This window comes from Gambusia affinis, linkage group LG12, assembly GCF_019740435.1.
Source record: "Gambusia affinis linkage group LG12, SWU_Gaff_1.0, whole genome shotgun sequence".
Taxonomy (NCBI): Eukaryota; Metazoa; Chordata; class Actinopteri; order Cyprinodontiformes; family Poeciliidae; genus Gambusia; species Gambusia affinis.
The window spans coordinates 26,088,061-26,115,612 of NC_057879.1; the positions used below are offsets into that span (position 1 = coordinate 26,088,061).

The window sequence follows — 27,552 nt, forward strand, 5'->3', positions numbered from 1 at the left end:
ATAGGTATTAAGACAAATTGTAACCCTTCAGGACAAGAAGGGTTTTTAAAGCCACAATGATTAGTTATTGTTATGAACAGGAAGATATAAGGAGGTCAGTAGAGATGGAAGTGAGAATGAATGTAGATTTGGATTTAACAATAAATCTTGGTCATTATTTTGTTATTTAAAATTTAAAATGGATTTAAATTTGTTCACAACACCACCTGGTACTTCATCCAAGGTCCAGTTTCCTCCAGAGTGGGAGTGTACCTGGATCATGAAGCAGGTATTCTGTCCTACAGCGTCTCTGAATCCATGACTCTGATCCACAGAGTCCAGACCAGATTCACTCAGCCGCTACACGCTGGAGTTTTTGCTGAGTTTGACTCTTCTGTCGAGTTCTGTGAGCTGAATGAACTCTATTAGTCCTGCACGGTTAAAATAACATGTAACCCTGCAGCATTATTTTTTGATCATCTCTGTTTTATGTCTAAGCTGTTAAGAAGTCAATAGTCAGATATTGTCAGCATTTGCTTGTCTTCAGATCTGATGTTATGATTCTGATTAGTTTGTTCATTTCCTAGCACTATTCTCTATTAGCAGCAAAGTGTGAATTAAAACGACAAATGGTTCTAAATGTTGCAAAACTGAAACCAGTTATTTTGTCACTGTGGTCTTGAGCTGATTTCATGTCTTGAAGAAACTCCAGAAATAAAGCTATCCTGTTGCTTCATTGTTTATCTCTATTGGTGAGGGGAGACTGTCCTCTACAGGAAGGTTGTATCATTACAGTCATGGGATTGTTTATTATTGATTCATTATATAATAAATGTGTTTTTAATCATTGTAAATAAGATTTCATTTTTGTTTGATTATTTCTGTCCTTGTGTGCTTTGTGTTGTGTAATTAAAATCAGTTTATAGATGCAGACTTCCACGAGCTCCTCACAGTTCATATATCTGTTCAGAGTTTCTGTGTAAGGAAAACCAATTAAAAAGCAACAAGTTATGAATTGTGTGGCATTGTGGCATATAACATAACGTTCCATAATTTAAAGATTTTTATGATGAGATGTCCCATAATTGTTGAACCTTCAGAATAAAGATGCAGCACCAACCAGCCATGAGCTCACAAGTCTAGAGTGGACAGGTAGGATTAATCATTAAGTGAATATTATTAGGAATATTATAATGGAGAGTATAGTGTATAACTGCTTATTGTGAAAAGTGTCCTGAGATGCTAGACAGAACTGAATTGATCAGAGGGATTTGTAAAAAAATTTTTGCTGTGAATTATAACCACATATGTGATATTATATGGCTTAATATGCAGGTATGTGCGCTGTTCCACCACTAGAGGTCTCCCTGCAGCTCACCTGCTCTTCTCTGTGTTTACCTCCCAATCCCAGCGCTGCTGTAACGGTGGCAAACTGGACAAAAAGCACCATCTTCAGCCCGGTGCGCCAGAAATACTGATGAAAGCTGCCTGGTGTTCCATCCTTCTGGGATTTTTTGTCAGCTACACCGTGTGTTAGTGCCACTGTTCGTGGCGAAGGTGAGTTTGGTGATCATTGTGGTGAAAAATGGCTCAGTGACTTAAACACTGCGCGACCAGACAGACAGAAGCTACAGGCGCTAGCACTGTTAGCTTAGCATGAAGGATTGTGCACACGGGGATCTCTAAAGCAAATCAAGTTATCACATTTCTCTCCGAGGAAATTTTGTGGCAACAGACTACTCCTAGTATATTCTATAAATATGTCCATCTATTTTCATTGATTATAAATTTTGGCAACGTTTGCTGATAAGTTTGTTAGCTTAAGCGGCTAACAGTGCTACGTATCAGTTTAGCTTGGCTAACAAAATACATAAATAACTCGCTGCAAAAACGTTGCTGCTCCTGTAACATTGTCATTATTTGTGGCCGTTTTGTGTCATTGTTTATATCCCCAGCAGAGACGATTTAATTATTCATTCACTAGTATATATTTGTCGTGACTGTTTGTATTTCAGGCGTTAGCTCGCTGGCTAGCAGAAGCTACACCGAGCTTTTAATGGCCTCCGCAGCTGCCTCTTTGTTGCCGGGGTTCAAGTGATGACTGTAGACTGTTGTCTAGTTTGGTTTTATGTCACAGTTTTATATCGAACCGCCGAGGTTTGCAGTCCCAGACCGCGTCAGTTGTTGTAAATAACATCATCAATCTTGCTGTTGGCGGGTTTAATGGTCAGCGAGGTTTCAAACTCTGTACCTGGAGCTGCACACTTGAACGCTGACAGACAGCCGGACTGGTTGAACAGTATCACTGATGATTGGGAGTCAATGAGGAGTCATTTCTATCATTAATAAAATGATGACAGAAATCATCATCCGTAGGGATCCTTTGGTTGTGGTTTTGGATCAAATGAAAAATCAAACCCGTTTTAAGCACATGGTTCCAAACACAGCCTAGAAAAGTGGGTTGTTCATATATGAATAGGAATGGAAAAAGCAAAGCATGGAAAATACTTTTATTCCAACACATTACTCTGTTGTCATTCTATTATAGAAAAGGCACATCATTCAGCCTTTCATTTTCAAACCCAAGACCTTCTTGGATCTGCACCACATCATAAATCCATCTGTCTGTTTATGCATCCATCCATTTGTCCCTTCACGCTTCTGTACATCCACCCACCTGCCCTGCTTTTCTAATCATTATTCATCCATCCTTCCACTGATGAATTCACTTAACATCAATTCATCTCTGTTTTTAATGGCTACGTGGGGTTGTCACTTGCTTTATTACAGTTTTAGTTGATTATGAGCTAAAAAATGTTAAATGATTCCTACACAATGCTTTTTGGCTCTTGGTGTCAATTTTGAAAGTAATTTGATTGTTGTCTTGTTTGTTCTGATTTCTTGACCCAAATTATCTGCATTGGTAGTTTTCAACTAAACTACCAGTCTATGTGGCAGGTACCGGTAGTTTAGTCCAAAAACACTTAATTTAGATGAATAAAACAGAAATATCCTTATTGTTCCACAGAGCGGAAATACAAGTGCAACAGCAACTTTTAGATATGTAGGTTCACAAAAATGTCAAAAGGTACTAAAAAAATCAATATACTTTATTACAAGATTATGACATAAAAAACATAATCTATGCAGTTATCAGAAATAGATAACTGAGTTGGATGATTTTGATTTGGTCACATTATAAAATCTTTTCACCTTCATCTAGCTTTGATAAAAAGGTTTGTTTTTTTCAGTCGCTGCATTTTTCTAACTTCAATATAAGAAAATCTGCATTATTTTACATAATTTTGAAATGACAAAAACTCGATTCAGTTTTTGAAATTTGCTGTACGATAATGCATTTTAAAAATAATACGTTTGTCAGAATCTTGTCCACTGTTTCCCACACATAGCAGCGGTTACCGGTGCTTATTTTGCCAAAGCTCAGACCATTGATGTTATTATGGCAAACAAATGGTCTTTTATATTTTAGTCTATATTAGTTTTTGTGGAAATCATTCCTAAACCTCTCTAGTTAGATTATTGGATTCAGTAACTTTAAAATAGTTTCTCCTTTAAAGACACTCTAGATTAAAATTTGCTCAAAATTTGAAAATTATCACACTTTCCAGGTTATGATTAGACTTTAGTAGCTTATTTTATTTTAAACTGGTTTTCTCCTAACCTCAGATGTTGTCTTTTGTCTCTGTAAACTGTAGTTTGTGCTTCCATGACAGAAAGTGTGAGGATGTTCATCCCTGTTGACGTCTCTCTGCCTCCTCCTCTGTTAAACGTCTCCACTGAGGCTCGCTGCTCTGCAGGGCAATCAGCGCTCTTTAACTATTTTTATGTGTAGCTTGTGGCTGAGATTTATGGAAGTGACATCTTTGGTTTCATGGATGGTTTAGAGGAGCATTGCATGAAATTGGATTTAAATTTCTTAAGCTAGTGGGTTGCAGGTCAGCCCCCTGCAACACAGGAAGGAAGTTCTGCTGAGAACCGTTTCTTTACAAATAAACTTTTTTTCGGTGTAATGAGCGCCTGCTGTGGAGAAACTGGGATTAAAAAGATTTGTTTTTATGTATAGTTGAGATAAAATGAACGTATTCCTGTTGTGACTATAACCTGTATGTTTTATTTAGACAGCAGTCAGTTAATTCAGGAGGGGAAAGAATAAAAATATATAGTTGCATTAATGTGCATCCTATTAAACTCTTTAGAAAAACACTTTAAATTTGTCTGAACATCTCAGCTGCTCAGCCCCTAACAGATCACCTCAGATCTACTGGGCTTTAGTTAGGCCACTTCTGAGCTTTAAGCCATGATTCAGATTTATGGTTTGTACTGGAAGAAGTTCCTCTTCACTTGGCTTTAGAGCATTAAATATTTTCCTATTTGATTTTTTGGAAACATGAAGGTATTTTTGCTAAATCTAGCAGCGCTTGGGTGTTTTTCTTTCTCTGAAAAAGCTTTTATCCCAAAGCATCGACTCAAGAAGAGACTTGTCTCTACAAAGCCAGAAAAATATATTTACTTTATTATTTTCCCCTTTAAAACAATTATTTTTTCTTGGCATTTTAACAGCAGTGTTCATTCTTTTTATATTTTTATGTCCACTCTGTATTGTAACCTTGTATTAAATAAACCTTTAGGCCTACTGGGCCACTTTGCTTCAGACTGCAAACAAACAGTTGATTTCCATAATAAATGCAATTGTGTACCTGAAGCAGAACTGTTGTGATTGCAATTTGAATTCATTGACTAAAAAAATTAATTAAAGAAGCTGAAACAACAGGCTGTAAAATTTCTGTTAGATTTTTTTGGGGTGAAAAGAATAATTATGTTTTTGTGGGGATTTAATGATAAAATCATAAACATGTCAAAACTACATAAATGTGTTTAATCAATACCACAGTGATTTACAATCTTTTAATTTAACTGCTTTGACAGTTTGAAAATAAATTTGCTTACTGGAAATGCCCATTTCTAAAAATAAAACAAAACAAAACAAAAAACTAACTTCTGCGAGTTTTGGCGCTGCTTTTTGCAAAACTGTGATGGAAACACATTTTCGCATCCTGAGTCACATGATCAACAACAAGGTGTTGCCACTGGTGCAAACTGCAAAGAAGACAGGAAGTGGTTGGAGGATGATGGCTTGTTATTTTTTATTGTGTGAACAAACGTTTTCACATATATATATATTTTTTAATTACATTTCTTGTTTCATGGAAACACTGCAGTTACAAGTTAATGTTTTTAGGACAGCAGAATATCAACAAAGATTTGCTCACGTTTGTAATAGAAACACAGCTCCTGTCACATTGTCCTGCAGCCCATTAGTTGTATATGAATCATTTTTTTATGGCAAAACAGAACCATCTGTTTCCTTCCTTATCAGTTGCCCTCTTAGTCTCAGAAACATGGTTTCCTTTTCTGTGTTTTTGCCAATTCTGACTTTAAATCACTAAATAAACCAAACTGATGCTGATTCTGTGTTGTTTCTTGTTTTTCTTAAAGCTGTGATGAATAAGGAGATCATGTCCCGTGTGGTGAGGAAGAGGCAGGCGGATCCGAAGGTGGTCCAGTACGTGTGGGAAGCCATCGAGGTCATTCGGAACCAGAAACAAATCGCAAACATGGACCGGATCTCCAAGTAAGTTCATCCTAGATACGCATCACGAGTAATATTGGTGGCTTGTGGAGAGGATTCTTTTTTTATTTGCTTGAGTATTTTTATTTCTTCTGAATCTGTACGCTACGAACTTCAGAACTTTGAATTTTAGTTGTTGGTTGCAGCAACTGGAGGACTTTGTGGTCTTTGACAAAGAAGCATGGCGTCGCTAGAACTTGATTACACAGTGGACTAGCAGAGCATTCGCCTTCCAGATCAAACTTTGAATCATATTTAAAACTTTAAAAGTCTTGGTCCATTGATGTGGATTTTATTTGTATCAAATGTTCTGCTCAGATTTTAGAACTTTAATGAAAGACAAGCAAGACTGCAAATATTGAAGAGTTCAGTGTTTGTTGTCACCCAACATTACAGCTTATAAAAATAACTGGAAAACACGTTTGGGTTTTCTTTACATATGAGCAGTAATCAGGTCAAGATGCTTTGTAGAGAACATTTCAGCAAGAAGGCAGTTCAAAAATGCTTTACATAATAAAAACATTATAGTTATTGTTGGTCAATGTTCAGTTTAATACCACAAAAAGCAGCGCTGAACAGGTGAGTTTTTAGCCTCCAGTTAAATGAACTCAGTGTTTCAGTTGCTCCACATGTGTGCAGTAAATCCTGCACAATCCTGGAAGGTTGATACATCAGATCTTTAATGCATTTTGCTGCTAAACTGTTCAGTGATTTATAAACTAACAGCAGTATTTTAACATCTTTAGAGCTAGTGTGAGTGTTTGTCTTCCTGGGTTTAGTGAAAAGCTCTTTTTTTTTTAAAGTCAGACCTGTGAAGACACTGTTGCAGTCATCAATGCAACTAAAGATAAATGCATGGATGAGTTTTTCCAGATTTTGTTGGGACGTTAGTTATTCCTGGAAATGTTCTTCTGACTTTATGACTGTGAAGGTTCAGGTCAGAGTCCAGTTATCAATGCTTTTACAAGGTAAAAATGGAAGAGGATTTTCCACAAACTCAGAATGTGTTTTGATTTACAAAATGTTTGGAGAAATCTCCAAAAAGCTGCTTCTGGTTGGTTAACTTTTTCCTCATCCTGGCAACATGAGGTCAAAAACATCCGACAAAGAAGTGTGATCAATACTTGTTGCTGCGTTGCTAACATGAGGCTCATCCATCCCATAATGCATCACCTCTCCCTCAGTGGCGGGTTGATGATCCTCCACCGCTATCATGCTTTATGGCTCGGCGTCCAGATTAATGAACAGCTCCTCTGCTGCAGACCAAACCAAACGCTTTCAGCAAGTTGGCGAGCACCTTGGGAGCTGGCCGCTCGCCAAATGAGTGTCGGTGGAGAGTGGCTGTTGTCGTGGCAACAGTACGTAGCGGCATGCAACGGATAGCTCCCCCCTCTCTCTCTCTCTCTCTCGGCCTCCACCCTATCTCGCCCCTCTGCAGCTTAATTTCAGCGTGAGCTCAGCGGCTGGTGAGGTGGCGGTGATTACTTTGGCTCTGGAGGAACCGAGAGCGACGGCGGTGGGAGAATGATTAACCGGCTGGCCAACCAAACGGCTTCAGATCAATTAGTTATTTATTACCAAAAAGGTTCAGTTACCTGCAGATATCCTGCCGGTTTTTTATTGAGAAGAAGAGCACAAATACAGGTTTTATGTTGTTAAATGAGACAAATATGTTTTATTTTCATGTTTTGTTTAGGGGTAAGCATTTATCGTATCGTTTATCAAGAGACACTGCAAAAACCCAAAATCTTACCAAGTATTTTTGGGCTAGTTTCTAGAGCTGATATCTTAGATTTATCTTATTTCAAGTGGACCAAATTAAAAGTACATTTTCAGCCACACATAGGAGCTTCTTTTAACTTACTTACTTGTAAGGTAGTTTTGTTTTGTTTTTTTTGTTTTTTTTTAAGATTTTGCGTTTTTGCATTGTAAAAATTTAAATTAATTCTTGTCACAATAATTTTCAATTAATGATGTTTAAAACCTCCCAAAGTTGTCTGTATTTTTGGGATTGTTAGTCTCAACTTTCTGCCTTTATTTTCTTTTTCGTTGAGAGCCTCAGTAGATATTAAAACATTTGAAAATATGATTAAATGAAGTTGGTCTGTGCAGTTTAGGGATAAAAATCACGTTTCTTTATGAGACTGGTGGCCTAAAAAAGTTTACCAGATTTATTTAAATGGAGGATTTAAAAATGCAAAAGTTACATAAAAAAGAAGTAATTGTTTTTTTTTTGGTCACTTTTATGTTTAGTACAATAGTGTCACAAAATATTGTGATAAAACTTAAAGTTTGTATCGTCTTATCTGGTTATAATAGTAACAGTTTTGGAGAAAACTCCTGACAAAACATGAAATTCTGCTTTGATTTTTCCATTTAGTAGTTCATTCAATTAAATGCAGTTAATGCAACATTTAATGTGAAAATAATCAATAAAACAATGTGAGGCCATGAAACAACACATAAACTCAACAAACACACATTTCCAGCAGGTGATCCAGAGTCTGGCTGATTTATTTCTTGTTCTGTGTTAATCAGCTGCTTGCAGGAAACGTTCAGTCTTCATCTTTTTAATGAGTTGAATCATTTTCCTGGGCTTCCTGACGTTCGGACCATTTCGTTCTGTAATCCTGGCTGACCTGGGTTCAGCCATGAGACACGCTCCGCTCTTTTCTCACGTCGTTAACGACCAAACGCAGACGGCGACCTTCTGGCTCAAGGCCACAGCTCAAGATCCGTGACCTTTCACACTGAGGTTCCCTGCTAGTCAGCAGGCAGCTGCAGGAATCAGAGAAGAATTTAAAATTAAAGTTCAACTGTCAAGCAGGAACTTTGTTAAAAAAAATGAGAGAGAAAGAAGTTGGACGTAAAATTTTGAAGCTGAAAGAACATGTTGTATATTTATGACTTCTCTAATCCAGCTGATGAGGTCTGCCAACTTTTTCCTCTCATAACTCTGACGTTTCCAAAATGTTACAAATCACAATTTTTTTCAGAGGCAGAAAGCTCAAAGGGTGTTCAAAGCGCGGCGAGGGGCCCGTTCGCGGTCCTTGGAATGATTTCTTTGAGGTTTAAGAATGACACAAATCTGACCCACCAGATGGATACTGTTTCACTTTTAGGGCAGGATTTTCACTAATAAAATCTTAAAATGGAAAGTTTTTAGGTACAACACTAAGTATGTATCAGTTAGTAGAACCACAAACATTTGGCAACTCTTACTGAAAAGCAGGCTTTGGATAAACCCTTTTGTTAATCTCAATACAACAGCAGTCTGCAACGAGAGTGACCCACATGCAGGTCATATTGTTCAGCCTCAACATTTCAATCTCAAAATTTGTATTTATTTCTTTTAAAGGTGCAGTAACATGTAAAATTCAACTTTTTTTAGTAAACTTTGCATCATGTTATAATGTTATTCCCTCATGTTGTCTTGATTCTTTCATGTATGTCTGAGAAATCCTTCAATCTCCTTGGCAACCGTCCACCTGTTCAAAACGCCTGGACTTAGCCCCGCCTTCGAGGCGCCACATCTTAAGGCCTCTTCTTGTCTCTGTCCTCTGCAGGTACCTGAGCCGGGTGTTCAGCATGCACCCAAAGGAGACGGCGCGGCAGCTGAGCCTGGCGGTGAAGGACGGGCTGGTGGTGGAGACCCTCACCGTCGGCTGCAAGGGCTCCAAGGCCGGCATCGAGCAGGAGGGCTACTGGCTGCCTGGAGACGAGATGGTGAGTCCAGAAACCGGATCCCAGCTCCTAAAGGTTACCGGGAGCAAAAATGTACAAAGTGATAGAAAAAAACACATTTTCCTTATTTATTTCTGTTAATTTGTTAATGGGAGTAACCTGCACTTCCTGTTACACACATGGTTTAGTAAAATCTGGTGAGATAGTTCAGGGTTCACTGGTTAGTGTAAATTAGAGATGCACTGAACTGATATTAATATCTGTATTGATCCCGATATTGAAAAAAGTGACAATGTGTCCAATCCAATAAGAGCAGATCTATTCAGTCTAATTCTATACTTCTATACTCTATACTTTGTGCTCTGAGTGATGTCACGCTTTATTATTTATTTTACATTATATTCAGAATTTTTAATTGAACTTTCTGAACAATTTGAAAGGTTTGTTGCCATTTATTTTTACGTTTCACCAGAATAGTCAACCTGTTGTTTCTTCCAGTTTCAGTTTCTTTATAATTTGTTTTATAAATTAAAGTTGTTTTTACATGTTTGACCAAGCCAGTGAAGCTATTGGTGTATTTAGATGTGCTCTACTGTCACAGCGTTAACAGATGCATTAAAATTCAGTGCATTTATATCTGTGTTTGAAAAAAAAGAAATGTTTTAAGCCTTTAAACAGTTTTTTTCTGCCTCAGATATCGGTATCAGAAATTAAAAAAGTGGATCAGTGCATTCCTAATTCATAAATGTATCAATATTGTAGCTCCTTTAGTCGTGCCTGTAGGCTTTTTAATACCTGAAAACAGAAGATTATTTAAATTTTCTCAGTGGAAATCGCCATAAAGGTGAGGATGCCTGAGATTCCCTGACCATAAATGAATCTGTTGCCATATGAGGGTGATGTGGGGGCAGATGTGACGTCTGCAGATGTTGCAGTCCTCTGTTACTGCAGTCGTAGACGGTGATGAGTAACGAACAGCGCAGCAGCAGACGGCGTGAGGCCGTCTGTCAACACGCCGTTACGAGTCTTCGCTCCAGCAAGTCGCTGCAGATCGACCTTGAGCTCGTTTTTATTCTGATAAATGTCTCAAAACAAAATGGAGCGCTGACAAAACGCACTGAAATCATTTCTGTTGGAGAAATTAGAACAAAACTTAACAGCCACAAGTATTCATACACCTTCAACTTAAGGCAGCCACAAACTTTATTATTTTAAGGGGATTTTAATTCTTTATTTTATTTTAAATCGGTAATTCCTTAAATGTTGATTTAAAATACTACTTTAACTGGCAGATTATTTCACTTATAGTAAAATGTCTTGTAAGTGAAATAATCTGCCATTGGATTGGAACCAGTACATTTAAATAATAAAGAATTATTGATTTACATTTCACAACTTCTCACTAATTTATTGGTTTGTCTCATAAAATCCCAATAAAATAAATAAACAACAAAAGTTTCTGGTTGAATACTTTTGCAAGGCGATGTTCTTCAAATCTGTTCCTAATGTTTTTCCTTCACGTTTTTGTTTCTTAGTTGTGATTTTTACATTTACTACTGACCACTGAGCTGAACTTAAACTTTAGCAAAATCTGGTCAATCTAACAATTTTTCTGAAATTATAATGAAATGTTTGATTATTTCTGTAATTATCTGTTGTCTGAGTTCTGGCAGTGTTCCTGTCGTATTTTACGTTTAGAAATGGAGGGATAATCAGTCAAAAGAGGAAAAGTTTTAATGCCAAAACTAGAAACATTTGTTCTGACCTCCTATTTATCTCTGCATTTTGTTTTCATCATGAACAAACAGTGGATTTTGCAGATTGTGTTAGTTACATCATTATAAAATGTATGTATAATTGTGGAAAAATGCAGATTTAGGTCATGCTAGTGATGTCCAGAGGAGCTGCGGTCATGTTAGCATCATTTAAACACTCCTCTCTGAATCACTTGCAATCACAGGAGCCGAAAGCCGAGGGCAGCAAGGTAAGGCCTGCATTGTTGTTTCCAACCGGGGTTTGTTTCTTATTTGATCCTCTGCTTCCCCCATCGTCTCCCCCTCCACCCAACTAACATCATCATGTGAGAAATCAGTCCTGCCACAAACGGTGCCGTCAAGGATCGGAGTGAATCTTTTTTTTCCCCAGCAGGCTGCAGAAAAAATTCCCTTAGGTTGATTTAAAACTAATAAATGGTGAAAAATCTTAAGCTTTTCCTCCAGTTGCATGACTCTACATGTTTCCTCTGAGCCTGAAGTTGGGCCCTGTGATTCAGCTGTGCTGTAAAAAAGCTTCACGACGGTTTGACGCAGCGCTGTGGCTACTTTTCCTGAAAGTGAGCGATGATTTTACTGAAACAGGTGCTGGCTGTCAACCTGCAGGTTTGCTGCTGCTTGAGTTAAAATCAAACCAAAACCTGAAGCTTCTCCACTGGAGAAACATCCTGCAAGTAACTCAGATCATAACATCATGAGACGCCAAGCAGGTTCAGCTTAGCTGCAGGTCGGTAGCGATCCCTAGTGAGCTTGGTAGTTGTAGTTTTTTCAGAAGAAGTGTGTCCTGCTGTGATCTTGCCTCTGTCTGGCATGCTTTTTCTGCTCTGACTGGAACTGTGGGAGGGGTTAGCCGTCTCTGCCTGCTGCTAGCAACCCGTCCTGCTGGTTATTTCAGGAGAGAAGTAACTGAAAGGACAGAGCAGAGTGTGATGGTGAGGCCGGAGGCCCGTTCTCCCTCCGCCGGTACCTGGATTCAGTCCAGCTGGCCTGAGCTGCATCCTCTGCCTGACCTCAGGAATATTTGCTCCTCAATCAGAAACCTGCTGCGTTTCCATCCCAAACACAAATTTTACAAACCAAGGTTTTCAACTCTCTGCCTCAGGTTGGATTGAGTCCAGGTTTCACCAAAATGATCAGGTTCTGAAAAACCGCTGAGTATTTCAAACTAATTAAGCTGTTTTATGTTAATGTATTCTGTTTTTAATTGACTAAATCATTATTTTGATGCTGCTCTGTGTCCAAAAATTAAAAACCTGTTAAATCCCACCGGCAACAATTGTTGCCAGGCTTTTCTTTTTTCTTTTTTTTTTACTTCTAGAAGCGTTGTTTTGGTGTTGGCCAGCTAATTTAGATTTTATTTAATAAATTTCATGTCACATGACCAGACCTCTTTACTTCCTGTCTCAAACTTGTACAAGAGGAAGTCAATGAAATACTTTAATGAACAAACAAATAAACGTAACTAAAATATTTTGTACAATTGTTCTTCAATTGGTTTGCACTGAAATATAATTTTATTCCTGCAAACATCTTTTAATTGAAAGAAGATTAAATGTATTCGTGGCAATAATTGTTGCCGCTAGCAACAGAGGTGTACCCAATAATTGAACTCAAGTTAAGAGTAGCACTAGTGCAGCATATGTTTACTCTAGTAAAAGTAAAAAGTATTTACTAAAACGTGAAGTACAGAGTAACTGATCAAATTTTCAATCATTTAATATTTAAAAATTACATAATTACATGGACCAAAATATAAATTAAGTGAAAAGTTTGGTATTTTAGGGACAAAGACGACAATAATTCATATAAGTAACAAAAATAAAAGCAATAAAAGCTTTTCATTCAGTGGGTAGAAAATCCAGAAATTTTACTCAAGTAAGAGAAATAACACTTCATAATAAAACTACTCACAAGTAAAAAGTACAATATAATAGAAATACTCCTAAAAATACATTTTCTTTTTCAAAAAAAGTTACTCAGGTGAATGTAACTGGTAAATAAGTGTGGACAGTGCTAAGCTAGGTGTCAAAGGTCAGGCTGTTTGTCGTTTTATTCTTAGTTTTTAGTCCCACACAACTTAAAACTATTATCTGTTTTAAATATTCTAAATCTGAAAGAACCTCAAAATTATGTTTTCTATCAATCAAGCTTCCAGTTGAGAAAGATTCACTGATTATGTTTGTTTATTTCTTAAACTTATTCCTTACTGAGTGCAGGTGTTTCACATCTCTATCATCAGGTTGTTTATTGCAGGTTCAGCCCAAATCCAGCCCTAGAAAACTACTTTCCTAAAACATTTAGATGCTTCCTTCAACAACACACCTAAATGAAACAACAGCAGTGGGTCAGTCAGCGTAACGAGTCGTTCATCTGATTCTGGTGTGTTGGAGAGACGATTCATCGGTCCGACACGTTCAGGAGAGCGTTCTGTTATTTCATTAGTTTTTGTTCATAACCTTGATCTAAACGTGGTGAAAGCCGCTTTCTTAACTTTAGACCTGGTATTAAAAACCAATCAACTGCGTTTGTTTCACAAGAGTTTGAACGTGGCATATTTCAGAAACTGTGGATCAACATGGAGGATTTTCCTGTACTATAAATTCTCCCAGTAGTTATTTTGATAAATGACAATATTGTTGTTTTGAGACCATTTTAATGTAATGTAATGCTAATGGGATAATAATGTAAAGTCACATTCTCAGAGATCAATACTGTTTAAATTTAACTCTGGAACTGGAAGACATTATAAATATCCAAAAATAAAACAACAGAAACGACAAATAAAAAACACTAAAGACTTTTATTACCCAGTTTTTGGTAGAAACAGCAAAAAGAAAAATGATAAATCATGCAAATAGGAATTATTAAACTTGTTTTAACTTGCCGAATGATTGGTTTATTGCTTATTGCGACAGGCCTAGATGTTCTCCTATCTCAAGAGTTTAGGGGAAATTGTTGACAGATGGATAAAATCTCCAGTGGAATAAAGGCAGCAGTAGTTTTAACAACCACTGGTTGCATCAACCTGCAGCAGCTGCACCAGGCGGCCATGTCACCTCAACGGAGGTTTCTGACACCCTTCTGATTGTACTCTATGAAACATACGATACTGGCGAGGTGTACCTAATGAAGTGGCCGTGCGTGTGTGCTGTCCATTGATGAAACGCTTTGATCTGAAGTAGACCTCAGGCAGCGTGTCCTTGGCTCAGAGCTGCAGCTCTCTGAAGTATGCCACTTATCTTTGATCAGAGTAGCAACAGGAGAGCGGCTCTTGACTCTGAAGAGCACAAGGACCATCCACATGTGTTCAAGTGTTTGTGCTGGTGAAGAGTCTATTACTGGTGAAGAGTAAGTAGATGTCCTCTGGGAAATCTGTTGTGGGTATCAGAATAAATAGGTTTGGATTTTAAACCTTGTAAAGGGACAGTGTCATGTAAAATCAATTTTTTTTTAGCTTTATATCATGTTATAAAGTTATTCCCTCATCAAAAACACAACATACCAGGAATGTTGCAGCACCTCCTCATTCAGCTCCTTCAGACTAGCCAGCAGCAATTAGCAGACATTTTCTGAGCTCATTATAGGAGCCATTTCTCAGAGAAACGTTGTTAAAGGGTTAATAGTGGAGCCATGTTGTGATGACTTCCTGAAGGCGGAGCTTCAGAAAGAGCAGGAGTTTTTTAAAGCGACAGAAACCCAATTTCAAGTCGATAAATTACAGTGAAATGTATTTTGTCATCTTTGATGTATTCAGCATTTTTCTAACAGCTGAAGGAAGCCTTGTTACTGGACTGTGCTATAAAATGGCACTTTGTGTCTGGACCACGGATAATACTGCCTTAATAGTTTTTAAATGAGAATAAATCTGGATTTATTTAGTTCTTTGCTCCATCAAAGCTGCAAAAATGGAACCTCTCCATTATCTCTGAGCTACATTTTATAACTTTTTGTGTCACAACTCAGAGTTATGCAATAAAAATGTGATTTCTGTTTCATTTTGTCAGATCCCTGTCATACATTATTTTAGCATTATTGGGTTCAGTTTTCACTAATTAAGCTTCAGATTTTGTCTTTGTTGCAGTAAAAACATATCTCGATTGCTTTGTGGGCTACTTCAGTGTTTTCCTCTTTAAAGAGCCTGGTGTTTTGTTTATCTAGTGATTTTTCCAGTTTTCCAGTTTTAGAAATGTTAAAATGCAGAAACCTTTGCTGAATGTTTTGTGCATGGCAGCTGCTGCGTTTATAACCTTAAAGCAGCTACATCAGCAGGTCATGAGCACAACACAGGAGAGCTTTGATTTAATAATTCATTCAGTTTTTAATAAGCTGCAGTTTGATACACATTTCTGGCGCTCAGCTCCTGAATCTGCCCAGACGTTGTGTGGGAGGAATTGGAGCGGGATGAGTGTGTGGACAGGAAAATCTCCTGGTTATCGTTGATAAACTACATCACAGTGTAGCTGCTGGTCCGACTGCGTCATGATTAATAAATGGAAACAAATTAAAGTTCTTGCAAGGTTAAAGTATAAATCAAGCTTTGCTGAGATTGAATAACTGCACTGTTTTTGATTTTTCATGAAATGATCTGGGTTTTAATCTGATCTAATGGGTTGAGATTAAGTGGTTTAGATACATATATAACACTGAAACATAATTGTCTAGCACTGAACTGTATTAAATTAAACATTGATCCAATCATTTACAAAATAAGATCTTAATTTCTATATGATTACAGAATACACAATTTTTCATCCTGCAGCTTTTACCATTTTGCAGAGGTTTTCAGTCTAAAATTTTATTCTTGCCTCTTCAGGGTGTAAAATATTTCTTTGTTAGTTTTTGTTTCTATCAAGGACACAGATTTGTTGCATTGCAGCACTTTTTAATTGCTTGACAGAAATTCAACTCCCAGTGACGTTTTGGTCAAAGTTGGTTGCATATTTTAACATCAGAGAATGTTAATTAATATCTCTTAATGTAGCACTAATGGTGGTTTATGCCCAAAAAACCCTGGATAGGAATCCATCAGAGCAGATTTTAGGAAATAGAAGTTGTTTTTTTAGAAACCCCCTGATTCCCGTCGAGCAGAACAAACACGTCGCATGTAGTTTGGAGGATGGAGAAGCTGGTTTCCTCCCCTGCTGCGCTCGGCCGCGGATGGGGGGGGGGGTCACCCAGACTTGTTCTCTGCTGTTTGTCCTCTGCAGGACTGGGAGGCGGAGAGCCACGACTGGTACTGCTTCGACTGCCACCTACCAGGCGACGTCCTGCCCTGCGACAACTGCTTCCGGGTCTATCACCTCAAATGTCTGTCGGAGGAGTGCAAACCCAGAGACGGAGGCTCCCACTGGCAGTGCGTCGTCTGCAGGGTGGGTGCTCGAATAATACAGATGCTTATTTGTTTTTATGTAAGTCATCCATGAAGCTGATTTCAATAAATTAATCAAATTTGTAAGGATTGTATTTACATCATAGAAACATAAAAATAGTCACCAATTCAGAAACCAGTAATTAATGTTACATTTTGTCGAGTATCACCATCAAAATCATTGATACACATCAAATATGTTGGTCAGCGTTTCATTTATTATGGTTCTAAAGCAACTCCAACCAAGCGGGTTTTCAGCTTTGATTTAAAGGAACTCAGAGTTTCGGCAGTTTTGCAGTTTTCTGGAAGTTTGTTCCACATTTGTTATGCATAGAAACTGGATGTTGCTTCTCCATGTTTGGTTCTGGTTCCTTTTGCTGCCAAGTCGTTCAGTGATTTCTAAACTACCAGAAGTACTGAAGTCAATTCTCTGAGTCAGTGGAATGTTTGGAAAAGAGTTATTAAAATATTGGAGTCGCCTTTCAAAGCCGTCTTCTGTCCCTTTCCCTCCTTCAGGGAAGTAAAAAGAAGAACCTGAACAAACAGGAGATGTGTAAATACCTGCGCTTCATCATCCAGCGGATGAAAGAGAGGGTGAGAAATGCTAATATTCATAACTCTGTTGTCTCAATATTCACTTCACTGATGTCTTGCATATCAATGTTATTTTGTTCCTGAAGCTGGAAATGCAAAGTAATCTTTTCCATTTTCTGCTCGATCTGCCCTCTGATCAATCAATCAAACTTTATTTGTATAGCACATTTCAGCAGCAAGGCATTTCAAAGTGCTTTACATCAAATCAAACACAAAAACACAAAGCAACATGGAACCAACAATAAAAACACAACATCAAGTCAGATTCCGTCAATGAACTTGCAATTGATTACGTTTCGAATACAACTCTAAACAAGTTGGTTTTTAGTTGAGATTTAAAGGAAGTCAGTGTTTCAGCTGTTTTACAGTTTTCTGGAAGTTTGTTCCAGATTTTTGGTGCATAGATGCTGAATGCTGATGACATAAAGAGCAAAATTCAAGTTTTTTAGAAGTTATATTCTGTTATCAGAAGTCGTTTAATGGATTTAATGAGGACTGTCCTCTTAAACACCAGCAGTTTCACATTGATCTGTGGCTTTTTAACCTAATTTTTAGTTGTTAGATTGCAAACAGGCTTATTAGATCTTACAATCTCAGGTTTTTCACTTTCTGATTTTTAGTCATTTTTTTCCTCTCCCTTTCTTTTTCAAAAAAGAAATACAAACTGCAGAAAATATATTTCAAAAATGTTTTATTTTACTTCAATCCTCCCTTCTGGGAGTTTCAATACCTAACAAAAAACAAGCCGTAAAACATCCTAGTAAAACAAGATGGTGGACGCTGGACAAGCTGACGTCACTCATTAAATCTTCATAAACAGAAATATTATTGCTTGGCCCCATTTGATGTTTTATAAAGTGAATATTAGAAAGGTCAGACTAACTTAAACTGAAATCAGCTGAAAATACTTTGTGACACATTTTATAGACTTTGGAAATGTGTTTCAAAGTCCAATATTATGTAATTTATGTAAAAAATTAAATATGTCCAAACACTTTCCACAAGCAGCATGTGTGAAAATGAAAATGCATTTTATTGGGGTTGGTAATTGTAAGATCCAGCTGGTTTTCACTTGTTTTCTCTGCACTAACTTCTGAATAAAACCCAGAAAATGAATCAGCTGGATTTAAATCTCTCTACTGCAGTGCAACTTCCAACAATAACGATCAGGTTGCCACCTGCATGGAGCTCAAACCTCCTTGTTTTGTTTCCATATTAGACTTCATTTTATTCCTCCCGTGTGAAGGAGGAACATTGAAGCTCCTCATTAACTCTCCTCTCCGTTTTCCCGTCGGCTCGCTCCGGCTCCTCTTTACGAGCTCACATTAAATCCTGTCTGCCCTCCACTGCAGGCGGTGGATCTGAACAAAAAAGGCAAAGACACTAAACACCCCATGTACAAACGGCTGATCCACACCGCGCTGGACGTCTCCAACATCCACGAGGTAAAACTCCAGATTTCACCGTCTGACTGGTTTCTGATGCAGATTAATCATCAAACAAACAAACATGATTATTAAAAGATGTCAAACATTTTCCATTTTTCAGTTTGTCGGTCAATCCTTTGCTCCTATTAAGAAGAAAAATCAAATCTCTGTATGAAGAGATTTAAAAATGCGATGAGTTTCTGTCATGGAGTCGAGAAATCTTCACTTTTGAGCCCTGAGATATTTTTTTATTTTTTATTTCCTCTTCATGACACATTTTGTTGAAAAATACTGTAAATTTCCACAAGTTTGAATTCATTTTTAAAATAAGCAGCAATCCAGATAGTTCTAGAAACACTAACAACCAAACGGCAGGTCGTGTTGGTGGGAGGGTTTCTGTCTGTAGTGTGGGTGAACCGGGTTTTTGGTTCTGATCAGCAGAGCATCACAGCAGCAAACCTCTGCCAGAAATGTTGGCTTCCTGCCCAGACCTGTGTGTGTGTGTGTGTGTGTGTGTGTGTGTGTGTGTGTGTGTGTGTGTGTGTGTGTGTGTGTGTGTTAATAAGCACACTGCCCTCTCGTGAACCCCTCCATGTCGGTGATCGAACACACACCGTCCGTCGCACACCGGTCATGTGAATCCTCCTCTCTGTGTCGGTTTTGTCTCCATGCGTTTCCTTCTGTTTCAGAATCTGACTGAAGGAAAATACAAAACCTTCGAGGAGTTCAAAGCTGACGCTCAGATGATCGTTCATAACACTGCCATCCTGTATGGAGGTGGGTCACACATTCACACGGCGTTCCGATAATTCACAGATACTAATGCTGCCGATAACCGATGTTTACCGATGCTATATACATTATAACTGATCACAAAAAGCTGAAACACGTGAATAAAAACATTTTTTCAAGTATTTATTCTTTTCCAAGGAAGCAAATCTTACAAAACAAAATCAACGTTTGAGTGGATCATCGTGGGGCTTTTATCAGGCTTCATTTCTGAAAATTAAATCTGATCTTCTGAGTTTCACATACTCCTCCAAACTTAACCACCATAAATAAAACTGTTCAGTCTTGTGATTGAGAATTATTATTCTTATACATTATTTTTAATCCTTTTTACTTGCTGTTAATAAAATGGACATGAAATATTTTGCTTCTCTTTGAAACTTCTTGAGGTAAAATACTGGATCTCTAAAAAACTTTAACTGCCTGTTTTCATAGTTTATAGGCCAAATGAACCTCAACATGCATTAATACGCTCAGAGGAAGCCATCTTGGCGCTAATACAGAAGCTAACACCTGTAGTCTTCAGTTCAGCCAATCAGTTCCAAGGAAAGTAAATGCTGCTCCTGGATTGGCTGCTTTGCGAAGGCCAGCCAATAGCAGGTCAGGTAGCAATAATGCTGGTATTAAAGTTTCCCAGGATTAATTTTCTTTCAGGTATTTTAGATGAACTCTTAAAAACATCAGCGAATAATTTGGATTATTTTATAATCTTCACTGTAAAACTGCCGGTTGGAAACAGCAGATAAATATTTTAACACTTTAGCGGTTTGTCTCATTGTGTTTGTGGCAGTTCACAGCGACCAGGCGGAGATCGCACGGCTGCTCTTTAGCGACACATGCCACGAGGTACGCTGGAGTTTCTCCTTCACGCTCAGAGCAGCGACACTTTTAAAAATATTTCTTAAACTTTTTTTCCTTCTTGCCTCTTGTGTCTCTTGCAGTTGAATGAGTTGGTGTTGTGTAAGAACTGTTTCTACCTGTCGAACGCCCGGCCTGAAAACTGGTTCTGTTATCCCTGTGTGAGTAGAACCGAACCAAAGCCGTAACCATGGTAACCCTGCTGACAGTAGCGCCACAAACGTTAAATGTTGCACGTTTTCAACCGCGTCGCGTTTAAGGTTACAAAGTTTCGCTGTGTTTTTTTGTACAAGACATTTTATCTCAATGAAACATCTTTAGATAAAATAAATGGATGAAATAATAAAAGAAAATCTAAATCAAATGTTTTAACATCGTTTTACAGCTCATGAAAATCTAAAACATTTAACTTAAATCACTTAGTGAACAGAAGTTCTTCTGCTAGTTTTCCTTCCTACTTTTCTTCAGCTGCAGACAATTAATGTTGCCAAAACTGGTATTTTTTTTCCATCAAAATGGGTAAAGTAATTGATTAACTATCACACAAATAACTGTAATGATTAATCAGATTATTTGTGATGAATCGACTATTGAAATAACCAACCAATTTATTAACCTTTTGATAACTGGAGTTTACAGACTGAAAAATTACCATTTACTGAAAAAGCAACATATTCAGAGCAGTAATTAATCCAAAACATTTAGAATTTAAGATAAAAACACTTTTATCTGTCAATATGTTTCACCCAAAATGCAAGTGGACTTTTTTATATTTACTGAGTTGGAAGGGCATGTTAATGCAATTTAGGCATTTTTTATTATAAAACAAAATTAAATTATTTTTTATTTTCCATATTTTAATGTAGTTCAACTATTGAATAAAAAACATTTGAGTGATTTAATTAAAAAATTACACAATGTGTCTTTTTTTCATTTTGTCTGATTAATCAGTTACTAAAACAATCGTTAGTTGCAGCCAATAACACAAACTTAAAGTTTAATCTTTTTTACTCATACTTGAAAATGCACGACTGCCTCAGATGCAGAGAAGCGGTTCTGAAGTTTTGAGGTTCTGATTCTGTTTCCTCTGCAGACTCCGAGCCACGACCTGGTCTGGGCCAAGATGAAGGGCTTCGGCTACTGGCCCGCCAAAGTCCTGCAGAGGGAAGACAACCAGGTGGATGTGCGCTTCTTTGGCCACCAGCACCAGCGGTGAGAGCAGCTGACACACAGGGATTCACCGATCCAGAACCGATCCAGTGTCTCTGATACCGATATCTGAGGTCTCGTATCGGCCGATACCGACCCGATTCAGAAAAACGGCTCAACTGACTTAAAGTGGTTCATTTAAAAATATTAAACACATAAACACAACTTTAATTTGTTCAGTCAGTGCAGAATGGAGTATAACAACTTAATGTACTATTTTGATAATAAAGTGACAATAAGAACCATTTATGCTCTAAAAGCATTCCTATTTGTTCCACACTTCTTTTTAGAATTTGAATCCTAAATATAATGTAAGATGGAATATAAATCATGACGTCACTCAGAGCACAAAGCGTAGAAATAGACTGAATAGATCTTGGAACATTGTCACTGATACCTGATTTTAAACTCTTTAAAATATCGGGATCGATACAGATCTTAATATCGGATCGGTGCATCTCCAGCAGTTCCATTGATCCTCATGCGTTTGGTTCTGGTCCGGTCCGCAGAGCGTGGATCCCGTCGGAGAACATCCAGGACATCAAGGTGAGCGTCCAGCAGCTGCAGGTGAAGCGCAGCAACGGCTGGAAGAAGGCGTGCGAGGAGCTAGAGGTGTACCAGCGCTTCCTGAGGGAGGGGCGCTTCTGGAAGACAAAGATGGAGGACAGCCCGGCGCCGCACCAGCAGAACCAGAACCAGCGGAAGCAGCAGCAGGACGAGGAGGAAGACGAAGAGGAGGTGGAGGAGGTAGAGGAGGAAGAAGAGGGTGAAGAGGAGGCGGCCAGCAGGAGGACGCAGAGAGCGGAGCGGACGGACGAAGCCGAGTCCAGCATCTCGTCCACCAGCAACGAGCAGATCCGCCACGTGAGTCGGGTCACAGAAATAAATAGAACAGTTACGATCGATATTTACCACACATAACTGCTGCTTACAGAAACAGTGTTATTTCTGTTTTCAGTTGATTCTGGAGTCATAAATCCATTACCGTAATGTATCTAAATAAACACAAAAAAAAGGGATTTCACTTTGGCCTGTGACAATGACACATTCTACTGGTCGATAAATTGTCAATAATTATGTCTAATGTTTGGCACAGTTGATTGTTGACAACCAAAACAGTATTAATTATGTTTTTATCTGATTTTGGAGTCATAAATTAATTACCGTAATGAACTAAACAAATAAGAAATGCAGCTTAATTTGATTCTGAATTGAACTGAATCTTGACTGTAAAGCAAAACAAATCCTGTTATCTGTAACAGGTCCAACAGCGCCACCTAGTGGTATAACAACAGTACTTTTGGCAGAAAAGCATCTATTATCTCTATTTTCTGTGGTTGCAGACGTGTTGGATTACATCTCTGGACTATTTAACTGAGAATCATCAAAACTGAAAACGCCAACAGAGTTATGAACAATAAAACTGTTAGTTTAACCTCTAATCTTATTGTTTGAGTTCAGTTTAGTTTATTTAGAAAGCGGTAATTCCCAACAAGTTTCACCTAAAGAAATATAATCAAATTGACAAATTAAGGTTCAGTTATAATAAAATGCAGCCAAATTATTAGAATTTGGTGAAACATTTTCTGTCTAGCAATGTGAAAAGAAGAAAATACTGTTTTACTAAAAATTGAACTTACGCCCAGAGTTGCTGCTGGCTGTGAAACTATCCTGGGAAGAAACCGAGACTCGGATCCGACTGCATGGACCAAAATGCACCTTCTGTAGAATAATCTTGTTGATTTATGTTTTTTTTTTTGTTTGTTTTTGTAATTTTCAGTTGAAAAGCAGCCAGGAGCCCAAAGCGAAGAAAAGCCGCAGGACTCTAATTGTTGAACCCAAAGAGGAAGCCAGCGTAAGTCAGCAGATTGTTTGTTACAAACCGACTCTGACTGGATAACCTGCAAAGTTTTCTGCAGAAGACTGAAAAAAAAATTAAATATCCAACATGAACAGACAATTTATTTCATTTTTATTAAGATGGGAAACATACGACTCCATCGAGTCTTTAAAATACATGTTAATGTAATTATTTCATCACAATCTGTTGGTGGAACAAGCATGTCAAATATATCCAAAAACAACATTACATAACACTTATCATAAAGTCACTTAAAAATCAATAACAAGCTATTATTATTTCTGTTGTCTTTGGTTTTTATTTGCATTTTATTTATTCCTTTAGGTTTTTGTTTTTTTTAATCTTTTGGATATTTAAAATATCTTCCAGTTCTGATGTTAATTGTTCATTAGAAATTAAAGTTTATTGATATTTAAAATGAACAACTTGCATTTTGAAGCCATTATCAATATATTAGTTTGATAATGGTCTCAAAATGACAATATTACAGTTTAATGTCCAGCAGATTGTTTAGCATCTTAATTATAATTTAAAGGGAGATTATTATGGATTGTTCAAGAATCTTTTTAGACTTTATAATTTATAAAGTCCAAAATCAAGACTTTAAAATACAAGAACAAGCAGAAAACAGAAAAATAAACCACAGAAAAATGTGAAAGGTAGAAAAACAGTGGAGGAAAATGCTGCTGACCTGACCCTGAGTTCTGCTCTGTAACCGGACCGGGCCGCTCCTTCCAGGAGCCGGAGCCGGAGATGGAGGCGGTGAGCTCCAGCCAGGAGATCCCGGTGTCGTCGGCGCCGCCGCCGCCCGAGAAGCTGTCGGTGTCGACGCAGACCAAGAAGGCGAGCGGCGGCTCGCCGCGCATGCTGCACCGCGGCACGCAGACCAACAGCGAGGGGCCCTGCCACAACATGTGCCACGAGAAATACAGCAAGGTGTTCGGCGAGGTCAAGGAGATGATGAAGGCCGACAACAAGAGGGAGACGGAGCGCGTCGTCAGGGAGGCGCTGGAGAAGGTCCGCTCAGCTCTGAAGCTCTCCCAGAAATAACCGGTTGTTTCTTTCCTCTGAAAAACAGATTTTTGTTCTTCTCCTGCAGCTTCGGGCCGAGATGGAGGAGGAGAAACGCCAGGCGGTGAGCAAGGCGGTGGCCGGAGTCCAGGCGGACATGGAGAGGAAGTGCAAACAGGTGAAGGAGAAGTGCAAAGAGGAGCTGGTGGAGGAGGTGAAGAAGCTGGTGGCCCAACACAAGCAGCTCATCTCCCAGACCAAGAAGAAGCAGTGGGTGAGTCCGGCTGACGGACAGAATCCTCCTCTGGTGTCTGCTTGCCGTAAAACATCGTTAGGTTTTCCATTTTGTCTTTGTACAATTTAATCTTGTATATGTAGGTTTTCTTTCTGTCAGGAAAAGGTTTGAGTCCCATCTTCATTGCGTTCTGTGATTTGATGCTGCCGCTAACTGCTATTGTATAAACAACAACTGAGCGATGTGTATTTTTAGATAAACCACAGCCAACGGTTATTTGTTTTTCAGTGCTATAACTGTGAAGAGGAGGCCATGTACCACTGCTGCTGGAACACATCCTACTGCTCCATCAAGTGTCAGCAGGAGCACTGGCACGCAGACCACAAACGAACCTGCCGCAGGAAGAGATGAACAAGCCCCGCCCCTCCTCGCACCTCATTGGCTCCCACCCTCAGTCAGTGAACAACACACACACAAACACACACACACAGCGTTTCTCCCTGGGAACTGGTTGGACCGGATGTTTCTGCTGCGTGGCGTTTTATTTAATGTAACCATCGTTTTCTTTTCTTTTTTCCTGAATTGTGAAGTTTCTCCTCTGCAGAGATTTTTATGTTTTGTTGGTTTTTTTTGTATGTTTTCTTTAATGAAATGCTGATGTTGCGTCTATTTAAGTGAGCATTAATAGAAAACATTTTATGACCTGGATTTAAAAGGAAAATGTTTTTCTTTTTCCCCTTAATGAACGAACTGCTTTCATCTGCAGCAACCTGAACTGTCAGTGGTTCAACTTACAGACTGTAAAGTCATGTTAGCTCCTTTATTTGTTTTATATAAATCTATGGCGGTGGATGCACCTTTTTATCATGTCTACCTAAAATGTTATTGTCCTCAATCATTCATTGGGAACAGGGTTAAAATGTCAACTTTTAAAGTCAGTTGACAAGTAAATCTTCCTCTTATTTTAGATTAAAATGATCATAAATGGTGCAAATATGCACCAGTTTGGCTTCTCTGCTGACTAGGCTGTTTCTATGAGTCTGAAGATAAAGAAAAGATTTAAAAATTGCTCTAAATTTGTAGAATTTTATAAAAGTTGACTAATTTGATCACTTTTAATCGTTTAACAATCTAAAATTGCCAGATTAATCCCCCTCTGCCCGGTTTGTTGAACCGACCTGAGAAGATCGGACACGTTGCCTGGACGATCAAATGTATATTTTTGCGAACGTCATCGGTGTCATTTTTCTCGTGGTGTGCGCTAGTTAAAGACTTCCTCTGCTGTTGTTGGTGCCTGTTTTCCTTTCTGCCAGTGAGGCCAACATGCATGTCGATAACTTCACCCTCTTTTTTTTTTTCCTTTTCTTTTTTTTGTGAAAACAAGAAGAAAAACGAGGAGAGACGGACTGTTACGAAACTTTATGCAAACATGAGCGTTCAACATTTATCCCCTGCCTGAATTGGATGTGTTGGTGTTCTAATACGGAAAAGAGGCAATAAAATTGCCAATTTTTGATTCTTTTTTTTAACCGATGATCAACTGAAAAGAATCTACCTATATAATTTTTCCAGTTGCCTTTTTCTTCACAGATTCATCAAATTTGATTTGATTTTTGATTTTCTTTTTTTGGAAAAGACAATGAAACGTTTAGCATCGTGGACAGAAAGTTCTTCAGTTTCAGTTCCTGTTTGTGTTTCTGACCATGTTCTCATTGAATGTTAATTAAATGCGCAGAAACAATATTATTAATGTTGTATTCAGAATGGAAAAATAATGTAAGAGCCACAGTAGTTAAAATTCAAATAAAATGTTGGATTTTACGTTCTCAGAAGATTTGGTCAGAGTTCTCCGCAGGCTTTCAGAAAGTCCAACGACCCGCAGACTCGTCTTTCATCGCTGCACTACGTGTAAATACGTCAGTAAATCCCACTTTAAATCCACATCTCATTTCAGATCTTCCATGACTGTTAGTTTTAGTTTTGTACAATGTACAACGTTCATATCAGCCGTAGTGACGTTTATCTTGTTGCACCTTCATCAAATCAAAATATTTCAGCTTTTTTTTTTTTTAAGTTGAATAAACGAGTCTGTCCTTCCAAACTCTCACCGTTTGCCGATGACACCATTTTGTTACACATCATACAACCTAATTTTCCCTCTGGTTTTTCATATTCGTCCATGCAGCTGTAACTTTTTTTTTTTTTTTTTACTTCTTTTCGTATGTGTTTGTAACCTTTTTGATGTCATTTCATTTTTTTTTTTTTTTTTTTTTATTGCATGAAATGTGTGACTTCACTTCAGATCTGTTTTTATTCCGTTTCTTTTCCTCCCCGGATGTAAAGAGAAAATGTTTTTGCACTCATCTGAGAAATGCAGTACGAGGATTTTTATCTCCCAGGAAGGTTTCGAGCTGGAAGAAGTGAGTCGTTTAATCCGGACTTTACCTGCTCTTATTCCAGGGTATTTCTGTAAATATTACTGTGTGATTACATGAATTCTCCTTGTACTCAAAGTACAAACACCAGGAATAAAATCAGTGTGACGTCTCCTTTGTTTTCGCTTCTCGTAGAACATGCTGTTCTGTTCTGTTCACATGTAAACTATCATTAATCAAGGCAACGTTTTTTATGCTCCCAACACTCTAGCTAGCAATATGTATATAAATATATTCTATGTGCTAACATGGGGGAAATAAATGTATCAACAAGTCAGTGTGATTCGGTTCTTCTTCTGTGTTGATTAATGGATTCATGATGAAAACCTGAAACCAGCTTCACCAGAAACAGTTTACCTGCCACAGTGGATGATGTTGATGAAATGTACGACTGCGTATGGAAGTGGGGGGGGAAAAAAAGTTAATTTCTGCCAAAAAAAAAATCAAAAATAATAATTAAAAAAATCTAGAAAAAACAAGGAAACTTTTGAGCCACAAAAGTGGGAAATTTACTAGAAAAAAAGTCAGAATTTGAGTTTAATCTGAGAAATTTTCTACCAAAAAAAGGAAAACTTGAATTTTAAAGGTTGAAAATTTTCAATTTTGAAACTCAAAAAAATTTCCAAATGTGAAATTTGGATTTTTGAAATTCAGAAATCTCCATGTTTTTTCTAGAAAAT

At 37.9% G+C, this 27,552-nt stretch overlaps 1 protein-coding gene across 2 annotated transcripts; it reads left to right on the forward strand.

Annotated features, from left to right (window-relative positions):
- The first annotated feature begins 1,330 nt into the window (after positions 1 to 1,330).
- zmynd11 (zinc finger, MYND-type containing 11) lies at positions 1,331 to 27,149 on the forward strand. 2 transcript variants are annotated; one of them, XM_044135127.1, is made up of 16 exons: positions 1,331 to 1,536; positions 5,497 to 5,632; positions 9,196 to 9,355; positions 11,274 to 11,297; positions 16,293 to 16,454; positions 16,970 to 17,047; positions 18,400 to 18,492; positions 19,164 to 19,251; positions 20,054 to 20,109; positions 20,205 to 20,282; positions 21,215 to 21,333; positions 21,840 to 22,194; positions 23,111 to 23,185; positions 23,930 to 24,208; positions 24,291 to 24,476; positions 24,726 to 27,149. In XM_044135127.1, the coding sequence occupies exons 2-16, from the start codon at positions 5,502 to 5,504 to the stop codon at positions 24,846 to 24,848; spliced, it is 2,007 nt and encodes a 668-aa protein (XP_043991062.1). In that variant the 5' UTR covers positions 1,331 to 1,536; positions 5,497 to 5,501; the 3' UTR covers positions 24,849 to 27,149. The 2 variants fall into 2 exon arrangements, with proteins under 2 accessions (XP_043991062.1, XP_043991063.1); XM_044135128.1 differs by lacking the exon at positions 11,274 to 11,297 and having other exon boundaries at positions 1,365 to 1,536.
- The last annotated feature ends 403 nt before the right edge of the window (positions 27,150 to 27,552 follow it).